The sequence below is a fragment of the Lytechinus pictus genome, chromosome 18 (genome assembly GCF_037042905.1).
Source record: "Lytechinus pictus isolate F3 Inbred chromosome 18, Lp3.0, whole genome shotgun sequence".
In the NCBI taxonomy this organism is placed as follows: domain Eukaryota; kingdom Metazoa; phylum Echinodermata; class Echinoidea; order Temnopleuroida; family Toxopneustidae; genus Lytechinus; species Lytechinus pictus.
Window position 1 is genome coordinate 17,666,411 of NC_087262.1, and position 18,929 is coordinate 17,685,339.

Here is an 18,929-nt window from a genome sequence, read left to right on the forward strand (position 1 = left end):
GCTGTACTTTTACAAGTTTGTAAGAATCAAATGACAGGTTTAATGTAAGTGAAACCCCATTACACTAAACACTTTGGCAAGTTACTGGATCTGAAGCACCAGAAGCACTTGTATACAGTACACAGTATACTGTGCATGGTAGCATACAGAATCTAAGCTTGTGTAGAAGCTGTTTAATTCTTCAAGTTTGCTGGAGATAGTTTGCTTACCATGGAAATGACATGTTTGCCACAGTCTTCATGAATTTTGAATGAGTTTGAGGAGGGCATCAAAATACCAAACAGACATTTTGAAAAGCTGAAGGTACAACACCAAAAGCTTAAAATACAAAGAGTTGAAACATAACAGAATGATGATGGTGGTTGTGATGATGATTTATTACCAATCTACTAAGAAAGCATTAATGTGCTTTTTAGCAAGCAGTCAGAAGACCATAGGGTTGTAATCCTATCAGAGGGACATGGTAATGATAGAAATGCCTTACTGATGGAAACAAGCGCATCCCGAATTGAGAATCAGATTGGGTCACTTGATTGTGAGACCAACGTTCTGAGTGGTGACTTTCTTTTGAAGCTATGTCTCGATCTACTTTAGATTACCGACATTACAGGGATTTTTTGCAATCATTACATATGTTAAATATAGAAGTAGAGATTGGAGATTCTCTACTCAGTATTAGCCTAGCAATTCTTCCCACTTCAACTTACAATAACTTACAATACATATAGTATTCCTCATTTGTACATCTCTTGGTGAACACTTCAAAGGAATTTATTCTATGTTTAACTTGTGCTTAAATTTCAGTATTTCCAACCGTACAAGGGCAGTCCCCAGCAGTGTTTTATCTGAGTTATTCATAAAAATTATATTGCAAGGTAAAAACATGTAACGGCAAAGGAGGTCCTGGCAGATAATTTTTTTTAGGACAGGGGTGGGGGAATAAACTTGATGCAATTCTACAATTTGCCTGCCTCTAACCACTATAACTGCATACATTATTTGGTTTTTCTAGATCGGCAATAAATGCACACGCTTTTTGCAAAGAGTTGAGCTGATCGCCAGCTAGCCCATCAAATCCCATGAATTTTTAAGGAATATCACCGCACCTCATCGTAACAGCCGTCCACGATGCCTTTGAGTAAGCACGAGAAGATCTCATCCAGGATACGCTGCTCTTCCGTCTGTCGCTCCCCCTGGTTGCGATAGATGGAGTACAGCTCGGTGCGTGTCGTCGGGAAGCTGCACGGCCGACCGTTCTTCATCTTCTGCAAAGGGTTCTTGGGCTGACGGTGAAGCAGGCTATTAGCCCGCGAGATCTCCAGTGACGTCATCTTATTCATGGCTGTCGGTTCCTCGTTGCTAACGATGTCGACAGAATTTGTAGGTTTATTACTGATGGCAACACCAGCAGTGCTCTCTGATTTGCTATTTATACTACGAGTGGTGTTTGTCAGTTTCTTCTCGCAAGTGTCAGCAACACTGGCAGTATTTGTTGGTTGCACGTTTATGTTAACGATACTCGTGATATTGTTAACCCTGCGTTGCACAGAGCAGTATAATTCCCGGGTAAAGTATTCCAGCACGGTAACGAAAAAGCAAAGAAAAATCACAGCAGCAGATAAGAAGGTAGCAAGCTTCGTGAGCATCAGACTTGATCTCACACGATCCAAGTGAAAATTAGTGTGCTTTTGTTTTCTCTATGCCCGATACAATGCTTTGCATCCATTAACCAGACACTCAGAATCCCATCCCACACACTATTACAGCAGCTTAGGTAGTATTCCAGAATATGTAATCCTTAGTAAGGCACAGTGAAGGAAGAGCGGTGTGGTATTTCCAACTGTCATTAGGAAAATCCAGATACTCAAAAGGCACAACTTATTTGAGACAAGATAGAAAGACACTCAGGCCATCATCATGTCTTGTCTATACATTTTTTATAATGTTAATTATGAGATTCATAGAAACCGTCTCTCTTTCAGATTGTGTTTGTCACCAACTCTTCGAGGGAAACGAGAATGATTTATTTTCTGATTGCTGCTTTCCTTCTAAAATTGATTTCAGTTGTATTCAGGGTAGCTTTCCTCAGCTGTCCTGAATGGATGAGGTGCTAGGCTATGATTCTGAGCAGATCCTGCTCAGTTTCTCCAGTCAAAACTGTTGTCAGCAGCGGTTTAGGGAAAAACAAATGGCACTGACCTGGCCTAATGAGATTGAGAAAGCCAAAGAACAAAGAATTCAATGATGCTACAAGGATGAGTCTTAGACATCAAACTGCATTGGTTGATATGAAAATATGTATGCAAAATCCATTCCAAAGTCTTGATTAACACAATACAAATGAAGAAGAAATATATAGCAGTAAGTTGATCTAGAAGTCTCAGACAAAGACTAGCTGAGTCGGCAATGTTGGTATGCATATACTATTCTAAAGCTGAATAACGCTTCTGTGTCGGAAGTTGTATTTATGGATCCAGATCTAGCGAATCAATCACGATAACGCCGCAACAGATTTTGAGCTGAAAGCCGGACCCGAGTGAAGAATACATGCACAGACTGACAACAAAGTGCAGAAAGCAAATGTAAATGATGCGGGTATTATATCCAAGATGAAAATCGGCATCAGCGGCCACACAGCTGAAGCTATGTAAAGTCGCTCTTGGCAAAATATTGGCTTGTTCAAATACCGAGTGAGGATTTGCAAGGGCTCTTCGCTCAAGCCTCCTGGAATGAAAGGTGTCGAAGGAGAATAGTCAGCAATGTCTTAGATTCGATGCACTTTAGTCCTTCCAGTCTGTATAAAAACTGATTACCTTCCTCAAGTGATGATCACCCGTTCATCCATTTGTCCCGACTGACTTTTGATATGCCACGTGACGAGGGGTCGGGCATTCGCCTAAGCTACAGGACTTGCGGAATGTGTGTTGTCCCGATCGCCTGCACAACAAAAACTGGTTTGACTTTTCGTCTTGCCTCCCGAGCAGGATCATGCACCCGCTGCCCACATATACCCCTTCCTGTAGAGACGCACTTGATGATGCATTGTGGGTAATAAGCCATTTCCCCCTTCCCCCACAAACTGAATCATAACGATTCTGTTCCTATGCAAAACTCCTAACACTGCAACATAAGCGGCATGTCCTGGGCTTCAGATGACCTTTTCTCACAAAGCTCATGTATGATCTACACCTAACATCGAACATACCCATTCCGCAGTATGTACCACCAACACCACCGTTGGATGGAAGATGATGATGGTCAAGTTATTGATCGCGAGGCTGAAACACTAACGAGTTTGGGCAATTAAACGTCAAGCCGGAGAGCTGAGCAAATAGTCGTGATGATTAGCATATATGCATATGGACTCACCATTAAACACTCCTGAATTATAAAAATGACAACAGTTTTCACGGTGGTTACATTAGTCACCTGGTTCCCAGGTCATAACCAGCTCCATTTTGGAGCTTGCATGTACAGGAGTGATTTACTTTAAAGGGAATAATCAATTAAATGCATAGTATTCAAACCCTATAGAATATAATACATCCAGTTCAATGTCAAAAGGTTCTAGTTATGCTTTCCTTATTGATCACATTATTCTGAATGTACTCAAAGTCGTCAAATTCTATCAATTTATGCAATTTTTCATTACCTAGACTTTTTAATTTCTAATTTACTAAAATAAAGTTGTCAAATATCTGAATCTGCAATGCTATTGTAAACGATTCTCTTGACTCAAATATCTATTTTTCTTGGTCCCATGTACGGGGGGGGGGGGGGGGAGAGATAGTATCTGTAAATCAAAATGTTAATGTTAAAATGTTAATTATTACCCCAGCTACAGCTGGGGTAATAATATCAACATCCTTTGGAAGTGCATAGAGACATTATTCATAATTGTGATATGCGCTATACAAGAACTGTGTATTATTATTATTATTTAATAACCTTGTTTTAGTGTATTTGAAAAATAACCTCTGCTATACTTGTTTTTTAATTTCCATTCCCCTTCCAAACTTCCACCCTTCCTTACTCATTCTTTCTTCATCTTTCTCAACCGGTACTTCCTCTCTTTCTTGTGCCCTTTCTCTATCTATTCCACTGTTCTCTGTTTTAGCTCTTTTCTTCCATCCTTCTCTCTTTCTCTCCTTCTCTAAACCCACTCTTTTTCTTTTATTTATTTTTGTACAATCTGTAATCCTTTGAGCCATTCAATATCTAGGCCTATACATCCCTGAATTTAAACCATGGACTTCCAATGATTAGGGGGATGGACCAAGGAAATGCTGAATTTACCTCTTAGGTCAATAAGCCTCCTTTTATCAAAGACAACAGTTGGCTTTCCTTTGTCATCATCATAGGATTAACACTTTGTATAGAGAGGTGTTAAGATATTTAGGATCAGGCAACCTTTTGTAAAGAAAGTCATAAATTCATAAACAATGAATGAGACAAGTATTTGAAACATAAGTTAGCCATGTTTGCTACACTTCTACTTGTCATGAAAGTATGATAGAATTCAGGAATTCTATTGTTTTAAATATGTCATGCATGGTGTATTCATTAACACAAATTATGAAGATTTTTTTCTTTTTCTTCCTCTTCTTTTTCTTCCTCTTCTTTCTTCCTCTTTTTTATTTTTCCCCCTTTCATCTCTCCCACCATCATATCAATTTTACATCGATATTGTCCCATTCCATCTTCCAGTACCCACATGTGTTGGTCCAGAAGAAAAGTCTCATTACTTAAATTATGACCTGCTGACATAGAAGTCCTAAATGAGTCATTTAATACACACTGACCATGGGTCAAATGTCTCAGATTTTAATTTGCGATCATGAATGAAGGAGGAAGTACTGATAAATTACATCAATCACACTGCACATCCCTCCTATAACTACATTTTTAAAGAGATTATCCTGTAATAATAAACTCATTAATAGGCATTATTTCATTACTTGGACTTTAATCATATTTTTTAAATGATAAAAAGTGATGTTTTCAATCTTTCAAAATAATTTTTTTGCACTACACTCATTCTAAAAATCATCTTTTACTGCAAATTTCCATCATAATTATATAAAATATTCTTCATAATATTCTTAAACCTAAAATTAGATCATATCACAATTCAATAATTTCCAACAGAACTCAAACAATCTGATATGACTAAATTGGGTCACTTACTAAATTTTCAATTACGACAACAGCGGACATCGAAATATCATGTTTTTAGCAGAAAACACATATTGGGGTCAAAATCGAGTTCCTGTGAGTCATAATTAGCACCTTGACATATCACAACCAAACGAGGGCAGGCTAGTTAAAGATAATGGACCGAGTAACAGAAAACAATTAACGGACCGGCGTCTTTCATCCTAACTTGTATTTGCATACTAACTGAAATCAATACACATTGACTGACACGACTACAGCCAAAAATCAATATGATATGGAGAGGAAACTGATGGAGAAAGAGAGGAAGGAGAAGATGAAAAGGAGGGGGGGAAGAGAAAAGAAAAATAAAAAAAAACAGTGATCAGACTCCAGCTAAATTTTATTCTGAGGAAAAATGATGATAAAGAAGAGGTAGAAATAAGAGGAAGAACAGTAGCACAAAAAAGGTTAAAAACGAAGGAAGAAAGTAAAAAAAATAACAAATATGACAACAGGTAAAGAACTTTTGGAGGGGACAAATGACGGTGAAGAAAATATAGAAGAAAGATTAATAAGTTTAATGTTTTGAAATTTGTGAAGAATTATAGCTTTCTAATTTTAAATCATAAATAAAATCTTTCTTTCAACTCTCTTGCATAACTACATGTATGCAAATAAATGTATGGTGTCTCCTTAAAACTTGGTCCCACTGCACTTACGGATGCAGAGAGGATGTAAAACGGAAAAGAATCTTGCCATCCGTTGGAAAAAGTTATGCATCCGTTGTATACTCTTTGCATACGTGTTTCATACGCTCTATATCCATTGAGCATCCATCCACTGTGATTTCATTGTTCGCCCATGGAAGCGGATGAAAATGGATGGAGCCACCCCAAAATTTTGCTTGTCCGCTGTATCCGTTATGAATACGTTTTGTGTCCGTTGGCCAGTGGGACCAGGCCTGAACGTTCAGGAAAATAACCAAAGCACTTGACAATTCAAATCAAGCGTAATATCATCTCTGATTGGAGTGGTTTAGAGACAAAAGGAAGTATCTTTTGAACAAATGGCATACTAGAAATGTTGTCTCCTCATGTACGAGACCAGGGGGCCGTTTCATAAAGCTGTCCGTAAGTTAAGAGCGACTTTAAGAACGACTGGTGATCCGTTATTGTGGTAAATGGTATATTCATTGGCGATGGTTACGCGCGTAAGAAAGGTTCACCAGTCGTTCTTAAAGTCGCTCTTAACTTACGAACAGCTTTATGAAACACCCACCAGACATTAGTCAGTATGCATTACATGGTTTTTCACAAAACAACACATTTTATGCATCATCTTAATCTCCACTCTAGAGCTAGAGATGAGTCGTGGTTAGGACTCCATTCAGACTCCTTAAAATAATTGAGAAAAAAAAAATAGGAATAGAAAAAGTGAAAGTACAGCTTTAAATCTTGGGAATCCAGTTCCCCAAAATGCATTTAAATTGAAAAGTTCAATATTACTTCTCTGCCTTATTGTATATAACCACATTCTCACAAAAGTAATAAAAACTTTATATTCAAGGAATTGGGAATCTGTAGTAAATACCCACTGCTACACCTGGGTAGAGAGGGGAGAGTTTACTTCTAGGCCCCTCCTTGTGATAAAAAGTGTGTGTTTACACTTAACAATGAAACGTGTGATCAATTTCTCTCTAAATCTGACTTTTAAACTGAACATTGTTTTGATAGGAAATCAAACTTTTGATCTCATCTGACCTACAAATCAAACAGTCTATAAAATGGGTAATAACTTTTTACAAAATGATGGTGTCAGGTGCGGTGTAACATGGATGAATACATTTGTATTTACAATTAATTGTTATTTTTTGTACATGGGTTGGTATAGACATTAAGTTAGGCTTAATTAATTGAATGAATCCGTCATGTTACATCATCTCAAAAATTATCTCTGGCGGAAATGGTACTTTCTTCAACAGTCACTTTATTTAGTGTGTTTGTCCCTTCAATTCACACCCCTCAAAACATATTAAAAATAAAAGTGCAACATAAATAAATCCATGTCTAAATGGACTACAGGAACATGACAGTAGTAGCGTTGCTAAGGACTGAGCGACTTGTCGTCAAAGGATGAGTATTTCGCTTTGTCACGATTTAGTAACATGACCCTAGTGGCTTTTGTCTCATAGTGATAATGAGTAGATTGTTGACGAGGATGCAACAGACTTTAATTTCAAACTTCTATGGAGAAGCACTAAACTATTGGGTTGATGGTGATAAGAGCTTGTACACTCAAAATATTTGGTTTAAAAGATGCATTTCAAGTTGATTTTAAACATTTGATTTTAACAAATTCATTTTGTAGAATATTTTTCATCACACCGCTGATGGTAATTATTTGGAGATTCTCTTGCCGAAGCCTCCTTTGAAATTTGTCAATAACCGGTAAGTTTTATGAATATTTACTTTTAGGAATCTGGAATGCCTAAATGCTTTTAATTTGCCATTCATTCTAAAGTAGTTTTTTTTACTCTTTTAACATCAACTTTTGGTTTTAATTCTTTTTTTCAATCTTTCAGAGACTGTTACCTTTTTCCAAAACTATGTTACAAACCTTAAAATATTTTTGTCTAACAAGAAACTTCTCTGTAACCATCACAATTTATTTCTTAATGTTGGGAGCAATTTCTAATATGCTTTTCACACTGCACTTTTTCCCTTAACCCCAGGAAATTGGTGGGGCTAAGGGGGGGTCTTAGCCCCACCAATTTCCCGGGGTAAAGCTTAGCCCACTTTGTTTTCACACTACGTTTTAGCAAAGTGGGCTAGCACAATAAATAGTACGGTACTATCTGGCCCTGCAAAAAAGCAGGGTTAGCCGGCTTATTGTGGTGCTAGCACCACAATTGCGGTGCTAAGAGATGCAGTATGAAACGAAACAGGGCTAAGGAAAAGTGGGGCTAAGCATTAGCCAATCACAGAAGTCGAAATTGCATGTTAATCGCGCTCTGTATGGTAAAATCATTAATATTCATGAGATGTGTGATTGCCCGGGGTTAAGGCGTTAACCCCGGCTAAGCTAATAGTATGGGGTTAAGAAAGACAGTGTGACTCGAAAAAAAGATAGTATGGGGTTAAGGATAGTCCGGGGTTAAGGATAGTATGGGGCTAAGGAAATGCAGTGTGAAAAGCATATAAGTTTCACGAAAATTTATCAACTCTCTCTTTCAGCAACTGTTTATTTTTCAACTTTTATTTACTACTTTTGTTGTTTTTCAGGACTTAATTCTGATAAAAACATTGCTTTGTTTATTAAGGATGGTAAATCACTTTGCTCTGAAGATCCTACCCATGTCTTATTTAACTGAAAGACGCTACAAATCTTATTCTGAACTTCGAGGTTGCCCTAAGGAAGTCCTCGAGGTTGCCCTAAGGAAGTCCTTATTAAACTTTTGAACCTGAACATTCTTAACAAACAAAAATGCTTTACACTGGATAAACTAGTAATGAATATGTACAGGTATACTTGGTAAAAGTGTCCTTATATATAATGTAATCCACATATCAACATAAAGTCTTATTTTCATGACTAATCGATGCATATGATTGTATTTGAAGCTCAACATACCAATGTAACAAATCTTTAAATATACCCCCCAAAAAATTGGATCTAGTCTTCACCAAAACTGTATGATTTGAGAATCAATTTAAACAAAAACTGACATCTAACAACCTTTTCAATTTGTTATGCAAGTGGGAAAATAATGAACCAATTCACCAGAAAATAGACACGCAAAGTGACCGTTCCCTGCCTACTCTTTTGAAAAATAACAATGTTTCCACCCCTCACATCCTTTCAACGGCTCTTTAGGGATGCAGCGTTTAACTCAAGCAGGAAGTGTATAATCCTAAATAGTTAAAGAACAAGGGAAAATACCAATTGTCGCTTGTTAGTTCCAATCCTCGTCCCTTGACGAAAAAATGTGTAAATTCTCAAAATGTTGGTCCTACTCAGGAAGAGAGAATAATAGAGAGCGTTACCTGTTTTGTTTTGTTTTCAGTTTCTTTGGGGGAAGGGTTGTTGGGGTGGGTTAGTTTTCAAGTGAATATCTATCAGTGAACTCGATACATTTGGCTGATATTTACCTTATTTACTTAAATAAACATCTGATGTGTTTTCTTCAATGAAATTCAATTTTGTAATTTTGTCCTCTGTAGCATTTAGATCGAAACATATATTTTAAAAAATAAGTATTTTGAACTCTTTGTGCAAAACAATAGTTTTATTTTATCATCAAACATCCTGGTTGCTTGCTTACAAGCATTCATGCTTTCTTAGCAATCGGGTAAAAAAAAATCACTATCATACACATGGATCTAGGTATATCAGATGGTTTGAGGAAAATAACAATATTGTGTGCCTTTCTTTATTCAATTGGCACATAAAAGTATCTCTCACATGGAATTTGGAAAAATATATTGACCATTTAACTTAAGTATGTTTTACTTGCAATTTCATTGATATAGAGATTGCATATTTTGAATAAATATATCACTACAAGGTGGTTACTCTAACTTATTTGAATAGCTTGCTTGAATTGATTGAAATATATATCACTTTCAAACTTTTTTTTCCAAATAATCAATTCTTTTTACCATTATCTATCAAACATTCAAACCTGTCTAATGATACCTAGATATCAATAAAAAAAATACTCTTAAAAGCTGACAGAACCCCAATAACCCAATAAAAGGGAACATCAATTACAGGGACTCGGTTTTATAATTTTAAGGGGAGCAATAAAAAGCTCTCCTAGAACTTTTAAGGAGAGCGGTAGAGGAGCACTTCAAAAAGCTCTTCTTCAACATACAAGGGGAGCTTTTTGCCCAATTAACAAAATGGATGGAGGAAATGTATGTACTATAAAATTACAATCAACAACCAAAGGAAGTATTTATAATTGTTTTACAATGTATTGTAATTAGATTGTGTGTTGTAAAACCTGTTTTAGTTAGGTTTTGACTTTGGCTAAAAGTTAAGTCACTGACAATTTTTTTTTTTTTTTCGGGGGCTCCATTTTAATTTTTTTGTCAAATTTCGGGGGCTCTTTTTAAATGCTACTTTTTTGTATTTTGAGGAATACCTGTTCACTTATTAAGGAATTATTACTTTTTGTTTAATATTGTATGATTTTTAAAGTTATTTATCATGTTTAGAATCTTGGATGTGGGTGTGTGTGGATGGGTGGGTGTGTGTGTGTGGGTGTGTGCGTGTGTGTGTGACTGTGAGTTGGACTTGGATATAAATGAATTCAATATCTAATTTCTACTCCATTCATTCCAGTACAATACCCTAGTCAGCCATGTACATGTAATAAAGGCCCACTTACCCTAACTTTTCCTGAAGTTCTTTGAAAACGCAGATCTCCATGAAAATTTAATTTCTCTATGGGGGAGTCTAAATTTGGTGAGAATGTATTCATTAAGAACTTAAATATACATGACAATGAAGAAATCATCAAACTTTATTGGCAGTTTTGAATAATATTCCTGAAATGTAAACTCTGTCTGAAACAGAAAATCACCATCATTGAGGCCTTTACTGAGCGAATTGTCCCCCAGAGCTCTGGCAGAGAGACAGAGCTCCAACTGGCTAGCTAGTTAAAGCGCCAATGCGTGAGCCTGCCGCCGTCCTTGTAAAAAAGATGGAGCTTTGTTTGATGATTTATTGTCTGATATAATACCTCATCCCCTAGAAAAAGAAAACAAATGATTTTTTAGTTATAATTGATAAATTAGATATCTTATTTTGGAAGTTAATAAGCCGTTTTGAAAAGCAAAGCCGAATGACAACTCACCAATGCTAGGTTTATTACTAGACTCTGGGATTTATTTCCTGTGTAATTCGAATTATTTTATCACAGAATTGTGATATCTGTAGGGGAAACATGTGCATTCGAAATGGCACACGGTGGTAGTCATAATGGACCCCTATACATGCAACTCTTTCCCGACCGTTGCGTTGATTTTTTTTTCCATACCTGTCACCATGTGTATGGAAATACGTGGTACAGAAAAAATAACGCAACTTCGGAATTTGAAACTGCGCTACTCGCTACTTTTAAGGCTTATTCGTGATTTTGAGTGTGGATTTTGGATGGTTTTTAAATGGTAAGCGGAGCTCGAGCATATGGCACTAGTGGGCCGTTGAGTTGTTATCACTCGGCAATAATATCGGGGGCGACATTCAGATTTTATCTCGCCCCCGAAAGCATGATTTTGGGTGATTTCGAGGGCGACTTTAGGCATTTTCGCGCAGGTCAGCTATCGCGAGGCGCGCTATTAATCGCGCTACCAAAAATGGATTAAGGCGCGCATGTAGCGCGCGATCGCTCTCGCGCACCTTAAAATCGAGTCCCTGCAATTACCTGTGTTACATAATGCTATATATAATCACAAGTACTTGACATCTTTCAAACACACAGAGGAGAGCGTTGCCATTTACCGCTGAAGAGCCATAAAGGGGCAGGGCAACAAATGTTGGGCATGAAGCACTGACCATCATTTCACCAACAGATGGCGCTATCACACTCTGCCCTGTGCATCATTGAGTGATATCTCATTTCATTCTAATGATGAGTCAGTTCTGGTTTCATCAAGATAATAATCTGCCTAGTCTCCTCCAATGATACAAGCTACTAACGTGCATGTGAGGGGCAACGCCCACCTCGACTTAGTAATACACAAGATTTCAATGCAACGAGGGCCCAGCCTTGCAAAGAGTTACGATTGATGCGAGCAACCTTAAGTATATGGAAATCCATCTCGTGTTTTTTAAGAGTTACGATTGAGTTACGATTGATCTAATCAATTGTAACTCTATGGAAATCCATCATGGTCACAATTTTTTCTACGGGAAACTTAATACAAAATGTCATTTGTAAGAAAAGGGGAATACTCAAAAGTGTCAAGAAAACAATGAATATACATCATATCTAGAAAATATTTTGAACAAACATACATTTTAGATGCTTACGTTGTTGGCCTTCCATAGTTCTGGTTGATCAGATCAATCATAACTCTTTGTAAGACGAGGTTTAGGTGTTTATTATATTATTCTGGGACACTTTATTAACATTAAAAAAATAATAATAAGTAATAAGTAAAAACAAAAGTTTTACGGAAAAACACAATTATGAATACATGTACTGTTACCAAAAGAAAGTGTTATAGTCAGTTTCAATTTTAGCCATTTAAAAAAAGCTTCATTTCAGGAATATAATTGCATGCAAATTTTTACTTTGACAGCCTGAATAAATTCCTTATAATCTTTCAACAACAATAATAGTTCTTAGGATTTAGCTGTGTCAAATTTTCAATGTGACAATTCTAATAAAGACATGTGTTTTGAAGCCTTGGATACAGCATTGTAAACTTAAGAATTTAAAATCCAATTTTAGGAGAACAGTAGCAATGATAAATCCAATTTGTCAAGGGCAATTTGGGCGATAAATCCACTTTGACATGTTTGAGGAAGACAAGCTATACACAGGATAAGCCTTTAACAAGATTCACCAATAAGTACACATTCTCAGCATTTTGAATGTTTGAATAGCTCTCAATGTCACTTTCTCTCGCTGAAATATTATTTGGGTGAATATGTCATTTACATGCTCATCTACCCCTTAATAATCTATATTCCCTTTTTTATTATCTACCTCAATGTGTTTTGAAATAACTTTAAAGGTCAAGTCCACCTCAGAAAAATGTTTGAATCAATAGAGAAAAATCAGATAAGCACAATGCTAAAAATTTCATCAAAATCGAATGTAAAATAAGAAAGTTATGACATTTCAAAGTTTCGCTTATTTTTAACAAAATAGTTATATGAACGAGCCAGTTACATCCAAATTAGAGAGTCGATGATGTCACTCACTCACTATTTCTTTTGTTTTTTATTGTTTGAATAATACAATATTTCAATTTTTACGAATTTGACGATTAGGACCTCATTGCCTGAACCACAAAATGTTAAAATAATGGAATTCTACGTGTTCAGGGAGGAATGAAACTTCATTTCACATGACAATGACGAGAAAATCAAAATATTTCATATTTCATATAATAAAATACAAAAGAAATAGTGAGTGAGTGATGTCATCGGTTCCCTCATTTGCATACCGACCGGGATGCGCATATAACTGTTTTGTGAAATGAAGCGAAACTTTAAAATGTCATAACTTTCTTATTTTACATCCGATTTTGATGAAATTTTCAGTGTTATGCTCGTTGAATTTTTCTCTTTTTATTCAAATCAAGTTTTTGTTGGGGTGGACTTGTCCTTTAAATCTACTCCATGAGGTGACTTACATATGGATCACTGTCACCTTTTCCAAGGCCAATTTTGATTTCATAATGCAGCCCTTTGACAAACACGCTGTGAGAAACTTGGAAATATGTTCTAATATTAGGTTTTGGGCATTGTGCACAAGGCCAGAAGCAGAGACCAAGACCAAGGCTGAGGCGAGACTGTCCAAGGCCAAGACCAAGGACAAGGATTTCAAGATTTCAGACTTCCAAGACCACATGATTGCCCTCAAGGCCGCTTTGAGTAGCTTGACACTGGTAGGTAGAGGTGCATGTTTCTAGTTGGTAATACCTCGGTCACATTTGCTCTACGGCGAGTCGAAAACAGCCGTTTTATTCATTTTTATTCAAACCACCTATGTATAGCTGGTACAAAAACTGTTAAAACGGCTGTTTTCGACTCGCCATACGGCCGCCGTAGAGTAAATGTGACCGAGGTATTAAAGAAATGAAACTAAGCCAAAGGCAACATAAAATAAATCATGAAGTGAATGTGTATAAGACTTACTGCATTGCTTGTGTTGATGTCAGTACTACCCTGCAGATAATCCAGTACTTTGTCCAGGTTGCCACCTCGAGCAGCCCTCAAGAAACTTGCATTGCCATCGGTCTAGGTGACAGGAAGAGAACATCATCACATATAAATCAATAATGAACTCTAACCAAGATCAATGTTATCCTACAGACAAAAAGTGTTGTACATCTCTTTAAAAAAAAAAACCGTGGGGGCCATACACATACAATAACGTTAATATCCTATGCTTTTTACCCAAATTCTGTCCAATTTTTTTCAATACAAAAGATTATTTCATGAAAAGATGTCGGCGTTGATTAAACTGTCAGCTATGACAATTTCAGTGAAATACTCCATTTTGATTGGCTGAGAGGCACCGGTCTGTTGCTGTTGATATAGAAACTGTCAAATAATGACGGCTTGTCTTGTCAGGGATGACAAACATCACAAAATTGTACCTATTAAAAGATATCATGAAATTTGTTATCAATACAAATGCTGGAAATCTCATCAAACATGTACGGCACCTGGGAGTGAAGCACAGGGCCCCGTCTTACAAAGAATTACGATTGATCCAATCAATCGCAACTATGAAATGCATGTTTGTTCAATAAAATTATAATTATGAATGCATATCCATCCATAGATTCATTGATTTCTTGACAATTTGGGGTGTTCTCCTTTGTTTACAAAGGACTTTTTGCAAATTTCCTGTAGAAAAAATTATGACACTGATAGATTTCAATAGAGTTACAATTGATCGGATCAGTCGTATTTCTTTGTAAGACGGGGCCCAGGTCTGGTAGGTGTTTCATAAAGCTGTTCGTAAGTAACAGAGGACTTTATGAACGACTGGTAACCCTTTCTTGTGGTAAAATGTTACCAGATTTTCATAAATGTTGATTTAGCTTCTAAGAGAGGGTCACAAGTCGTTTTTAAATTCGCTCGTAACTTATGAACAGCTTTATGAAACACCCACCTAGATTTTGTAAAGAATAGTCTGGTGGTGCTATTTCAGCAGATTAGATGCCACAATTTCAATAGTTTATAACAAAAGCTTGTAACCTGCCAATGAGAATGACAGTCATTCTATGTTCATCGTCTGGGGAAGAGGGGGTCTTGACAGGTTGGGGTTTTCTTAAGGTTATATTTGGGGGGGGGAGGTTTCTCAGCCGATTAGATGCCCCTGTTTCAATAGCTTATAACAGCAGCTTGTAACGACCCTGCTGATGATACTTACAAGCATTCTATGTTCATCGTCTGGGGAGGAAGGGGACTGTACAGGTTGGTTCTTTTCAGGCTTGTCTGGTTTCTTGGGGGGTTTCTCGGCCGGCTGCTCTGCAGGGCCATTCTCCTTTCCTGCACCCTCATTCACTTCCTTCTGCAAAGAAAAATAGACAAGAGAAATATCTTTAAATATGTAAAAGTAAATCAGAAACCTACAATTATTTCTATATATATGAAGGCAATAAATCAGGAGGGAAAATTATTTCTCTCAATGGAATAAAAGTAAGGTTGTTTCTGTTTGGAAGGCTTTTTTCTCTAATTTGCAAGTTGCAAAGACGACTCTACTTATTTTTTTTTAATTTTAATAATTGGGATAGGTTTATTTAACTTTCTCCAATGCATGTTGCACTAATACATACCATGAAGAAGAAAATCTGCTTATTAATTACAAACAACAAATTCCCTTTTTTTCTGACATCCCCTATTTTTCTTCCTCTCCCCTTTTTTCTCTTTCTCTCTGACCATCCCATCTCCTTTTCTCTTCTTCCCCTATCCCCCTCCCTCTCACTCTCTCCTTCCCTCTTTCCTCCTCTGTCCCTCTCCCCCTCTTTCTCTTTCTCTCTCTCCTTTCCATCTACTCTTCTCTTTTTCTTCTTCCCCTATCCTCCCTCCCCTCTCCCTCTCACTCTCTCCTTCCCTCTTTCCTCCTCTGTCTATCTCTCCCCCTCTCACTGCACAGGAAGTCTGCACCTGTTTTTGCACTTGAATGTTACTGAACTTCATTGATTTGTGAGCATGGCTTAGAACCCAAAACAAGTATAGCTTCACATCATCGAGGCATTTAAGGGAGCTGGCTGAAAGGCAACCGTCCAGAAAATTGATTTACCAGCAAGATGTTTCCAGGAAATGATCGCAAGATAAAAACTTAGTAGTCTTAATCATTAGATTATGATGAGACTCATTTTGTGTGGTCAAAAGATTTTATTAATGACCATTTCTTGAATTAATATATTGCAAGACGCAATGCTTTTAAAGAGTGTCGTTGACGTTCTTTGAAATGTTTGCCCACCACCCTCCCTTCCCACCCCCCAAAAAATGGATTTGCTTCTCTACTATATCCAAGGCACTTCAAAAGTAAAATCAAATGATAAAAATGAATAATTTCAAACTCTAACTTGATAATTTACACACCAGCAATCAGGTGAAGATATGAAACTAGTGTGAACCACAAGCATCTTTTACACTACTACACTATTTCACATTCTAAGGCCTGTTCACACAATGCATGCCCTTTATCACTTCGTTTTAACTTCTTCAACATGTGAATGGGAAATAAGCACCATAAAGGAACATTGACATACCTAACATTGCTTCACACTATTAAAGTATACATGCACATAATGGTCCGTATTCTGAGTTCAGGTTTAACTTAAGACTATGGTCTAACTATGTGCTAAAATTATGGAAAGCCAAAAATGTCAAAATTGTGTTTACATTGCATGTTTCTTATGATTACTGTGCTCTTTTTATCCTGTGAATGGTGAAAAAAGCCATCTTATTTATCCTTCCAAAACAGTTAAGAATGATTTGAGAACAGAAATGAGCTGATACATTGAAATTATACTGTTACAGATTTATCCATAGTTAAACCACAACTTAGTTTAAACCAGAATTTAAATTGAACCCAACTTCAGAATACAGGCAGATGTGTAATACAGGTTACACATAAAGTGTATCAGTTTAAATTTGTCACATCTTACAGGGCTAAATGAGTGAGCTTCAAGAGAAACAAAAAGTACGCAGAAAGTACATCTGGGTATATTTCATGAAAGTTAAGATGATCTTTGAAAGTTTCCATGGTGGAGAGAATAATGGAGGTTTTTACAGTAAACACCATGTAGAGGACTACATACATGGTGTTTACCGTAAAATGACAAGTTACCATTACCATAGTAACAATAAACACCTGCGCTGCTCAACCAATCAAAACAAAGGAAGGCTATCAGATCTATCAAATGGTCAGATGAAAAATATTGATGGAATACCTTCCTGAAATCCTACCAATCGCAAAATGCAAATCTTCATCAACGCACACTAGGAAATGACGAATGTCATTATATCTCCTCTACTCTGTAAGAGAATCACTCATTTACAACAGCTCATCATGACATTAAAGAGAAACTCCTAGGGAAATTTCACAAACATGATGCTTTTCACGACACATCTGTCTCTTCCGGCAACCAATTCAAACCGGATTCTATTTCGGTCCACCATTATGGAATGATGTCTTTTAATTCTCGCATGAATGCAAAGCAGAGCACATCATTGCTATTCTCCAAGCACCCCAAAGGACTGTACTTTTCATCTCTTAATTCAGTTACAGCTTCTCAATCTTCTTGTCAACCATCTCAAAGTACACTATGGCTCTTATTCTTCACTATCATTGCTTGTCTTTAAAAATGAAGCATGTAACAAAACTTAAATTTCCTATAAAAGGGTAAACTATCGAAAATGCATACCTCATCTTTTAGAAAAATATTTCAATCACCAGCCTAAAATCTTACTTAATAGATCAGAGATTTAAATTTACAAACCACACATACATTTCAGTGTAAGAAATGATTAATGCATTTCCAAATTCTCAACATAATGCTTATTATACTTCAATAGAGAGACAATTCATTTTTATCCCAGATTACCCAACCCCATCAATCAAACTTTCATAATCTCTGTTTCATCCGGCAAACAGCTCTGAGGACCGAGCAAAATTAGTTAGCTATTGTTTTCCATTACATATCATTATTCAAAAGAATTCAATCCACATCCATTCTTACTACCGGTATATGCATATTAGCCCATCTCAGAGATTTGATGTCATGTTTGCCAAGCATGACTTGGACATCCATGAAAAGTGTTGAGAAAAGTTTTGTTTGTGAAATGCAGCCCCATACTTAGAAAGATGGCATGACCAGGTGAAATTTATCAATGCGCAATTCAAATATCAAAATCACTGTTATGAAATCACTATTCTTCGGAGCTACTTTGAAATATGACACCAATATCTAAAGCAAATGAATTGGCTTTAAAGGTGGGTATCAATACACAGGCTAATACCATCCTTGATAGAGAATATCTCACAAAATATTACTGTCAATAACATACACATATGCAATGTATCTTTTGAAAATGCAAAGGAAATATTGGATGAAAAGGTGATTGGACTTTTATTCTAATGAATTTAAAAAAAATATTTTTTTCTGGCAATTGTACTTTTTTACAGTATGTTGAGAGTGTAGCCATTCAGATCTACAAATCTAAGCTAAATAATCTATATATATTTTTCAATTCAATTCAATTTATATATTCGGTAAAAATCACATGAGAAGATATATATATATGCCGAAGCAGACTATTTCTATTTTTACTCAGGTACTTTTTACTGCTAAACTTCGACTGTTGGCGGTGAGGCCCTTTTCAGATTTTCCTGTTTTGGAGCCGGAGATTCGCCATTGTCATCTTGCAGTCATGGCAACTCGTCTTTAGATGCGTCTTTTACAGTGCGCTTCCTCCATCTTCAGCGCATTGATTTCTTTGAAAGGTGAGTTTCACAATCCGTATGCCCATGAACAGATATGTTTTTCACGACCGTTTCAGAAACGGAT

General features: G+C 36.6%; 1 protein-coding gene across 50 annotated transcripts in view; it reads right to left on the bottom strand.

The window, feature by feature from the left end:
• LOC129281864 (ankyrin-2-like) overlaps positions 1-2,958 on the bottom strand; it is a 117,718-nt gene extending 114,760 nt beyond the window's left edge. For all 50 annotated transcript variants that reach the window (XM_064112834.1, XM_064112866.1, XM_064112856.1 and 47 more), the window contains exon 1: positions 1,107-2,958. In XM_064112834.1, coding sequence (XP_063968904.1) covers positions 1,107-1,646 — 540 coding nt within the window. In that variant the 5' untranslated portion in view covers positions 1,647-2,958. The remainder of the gene's footprint in view (positions 1-1,106) is intronic.
• Between the last annotated feature and the right edge of the window lie 15,971 nt (positions 2,959-18,929).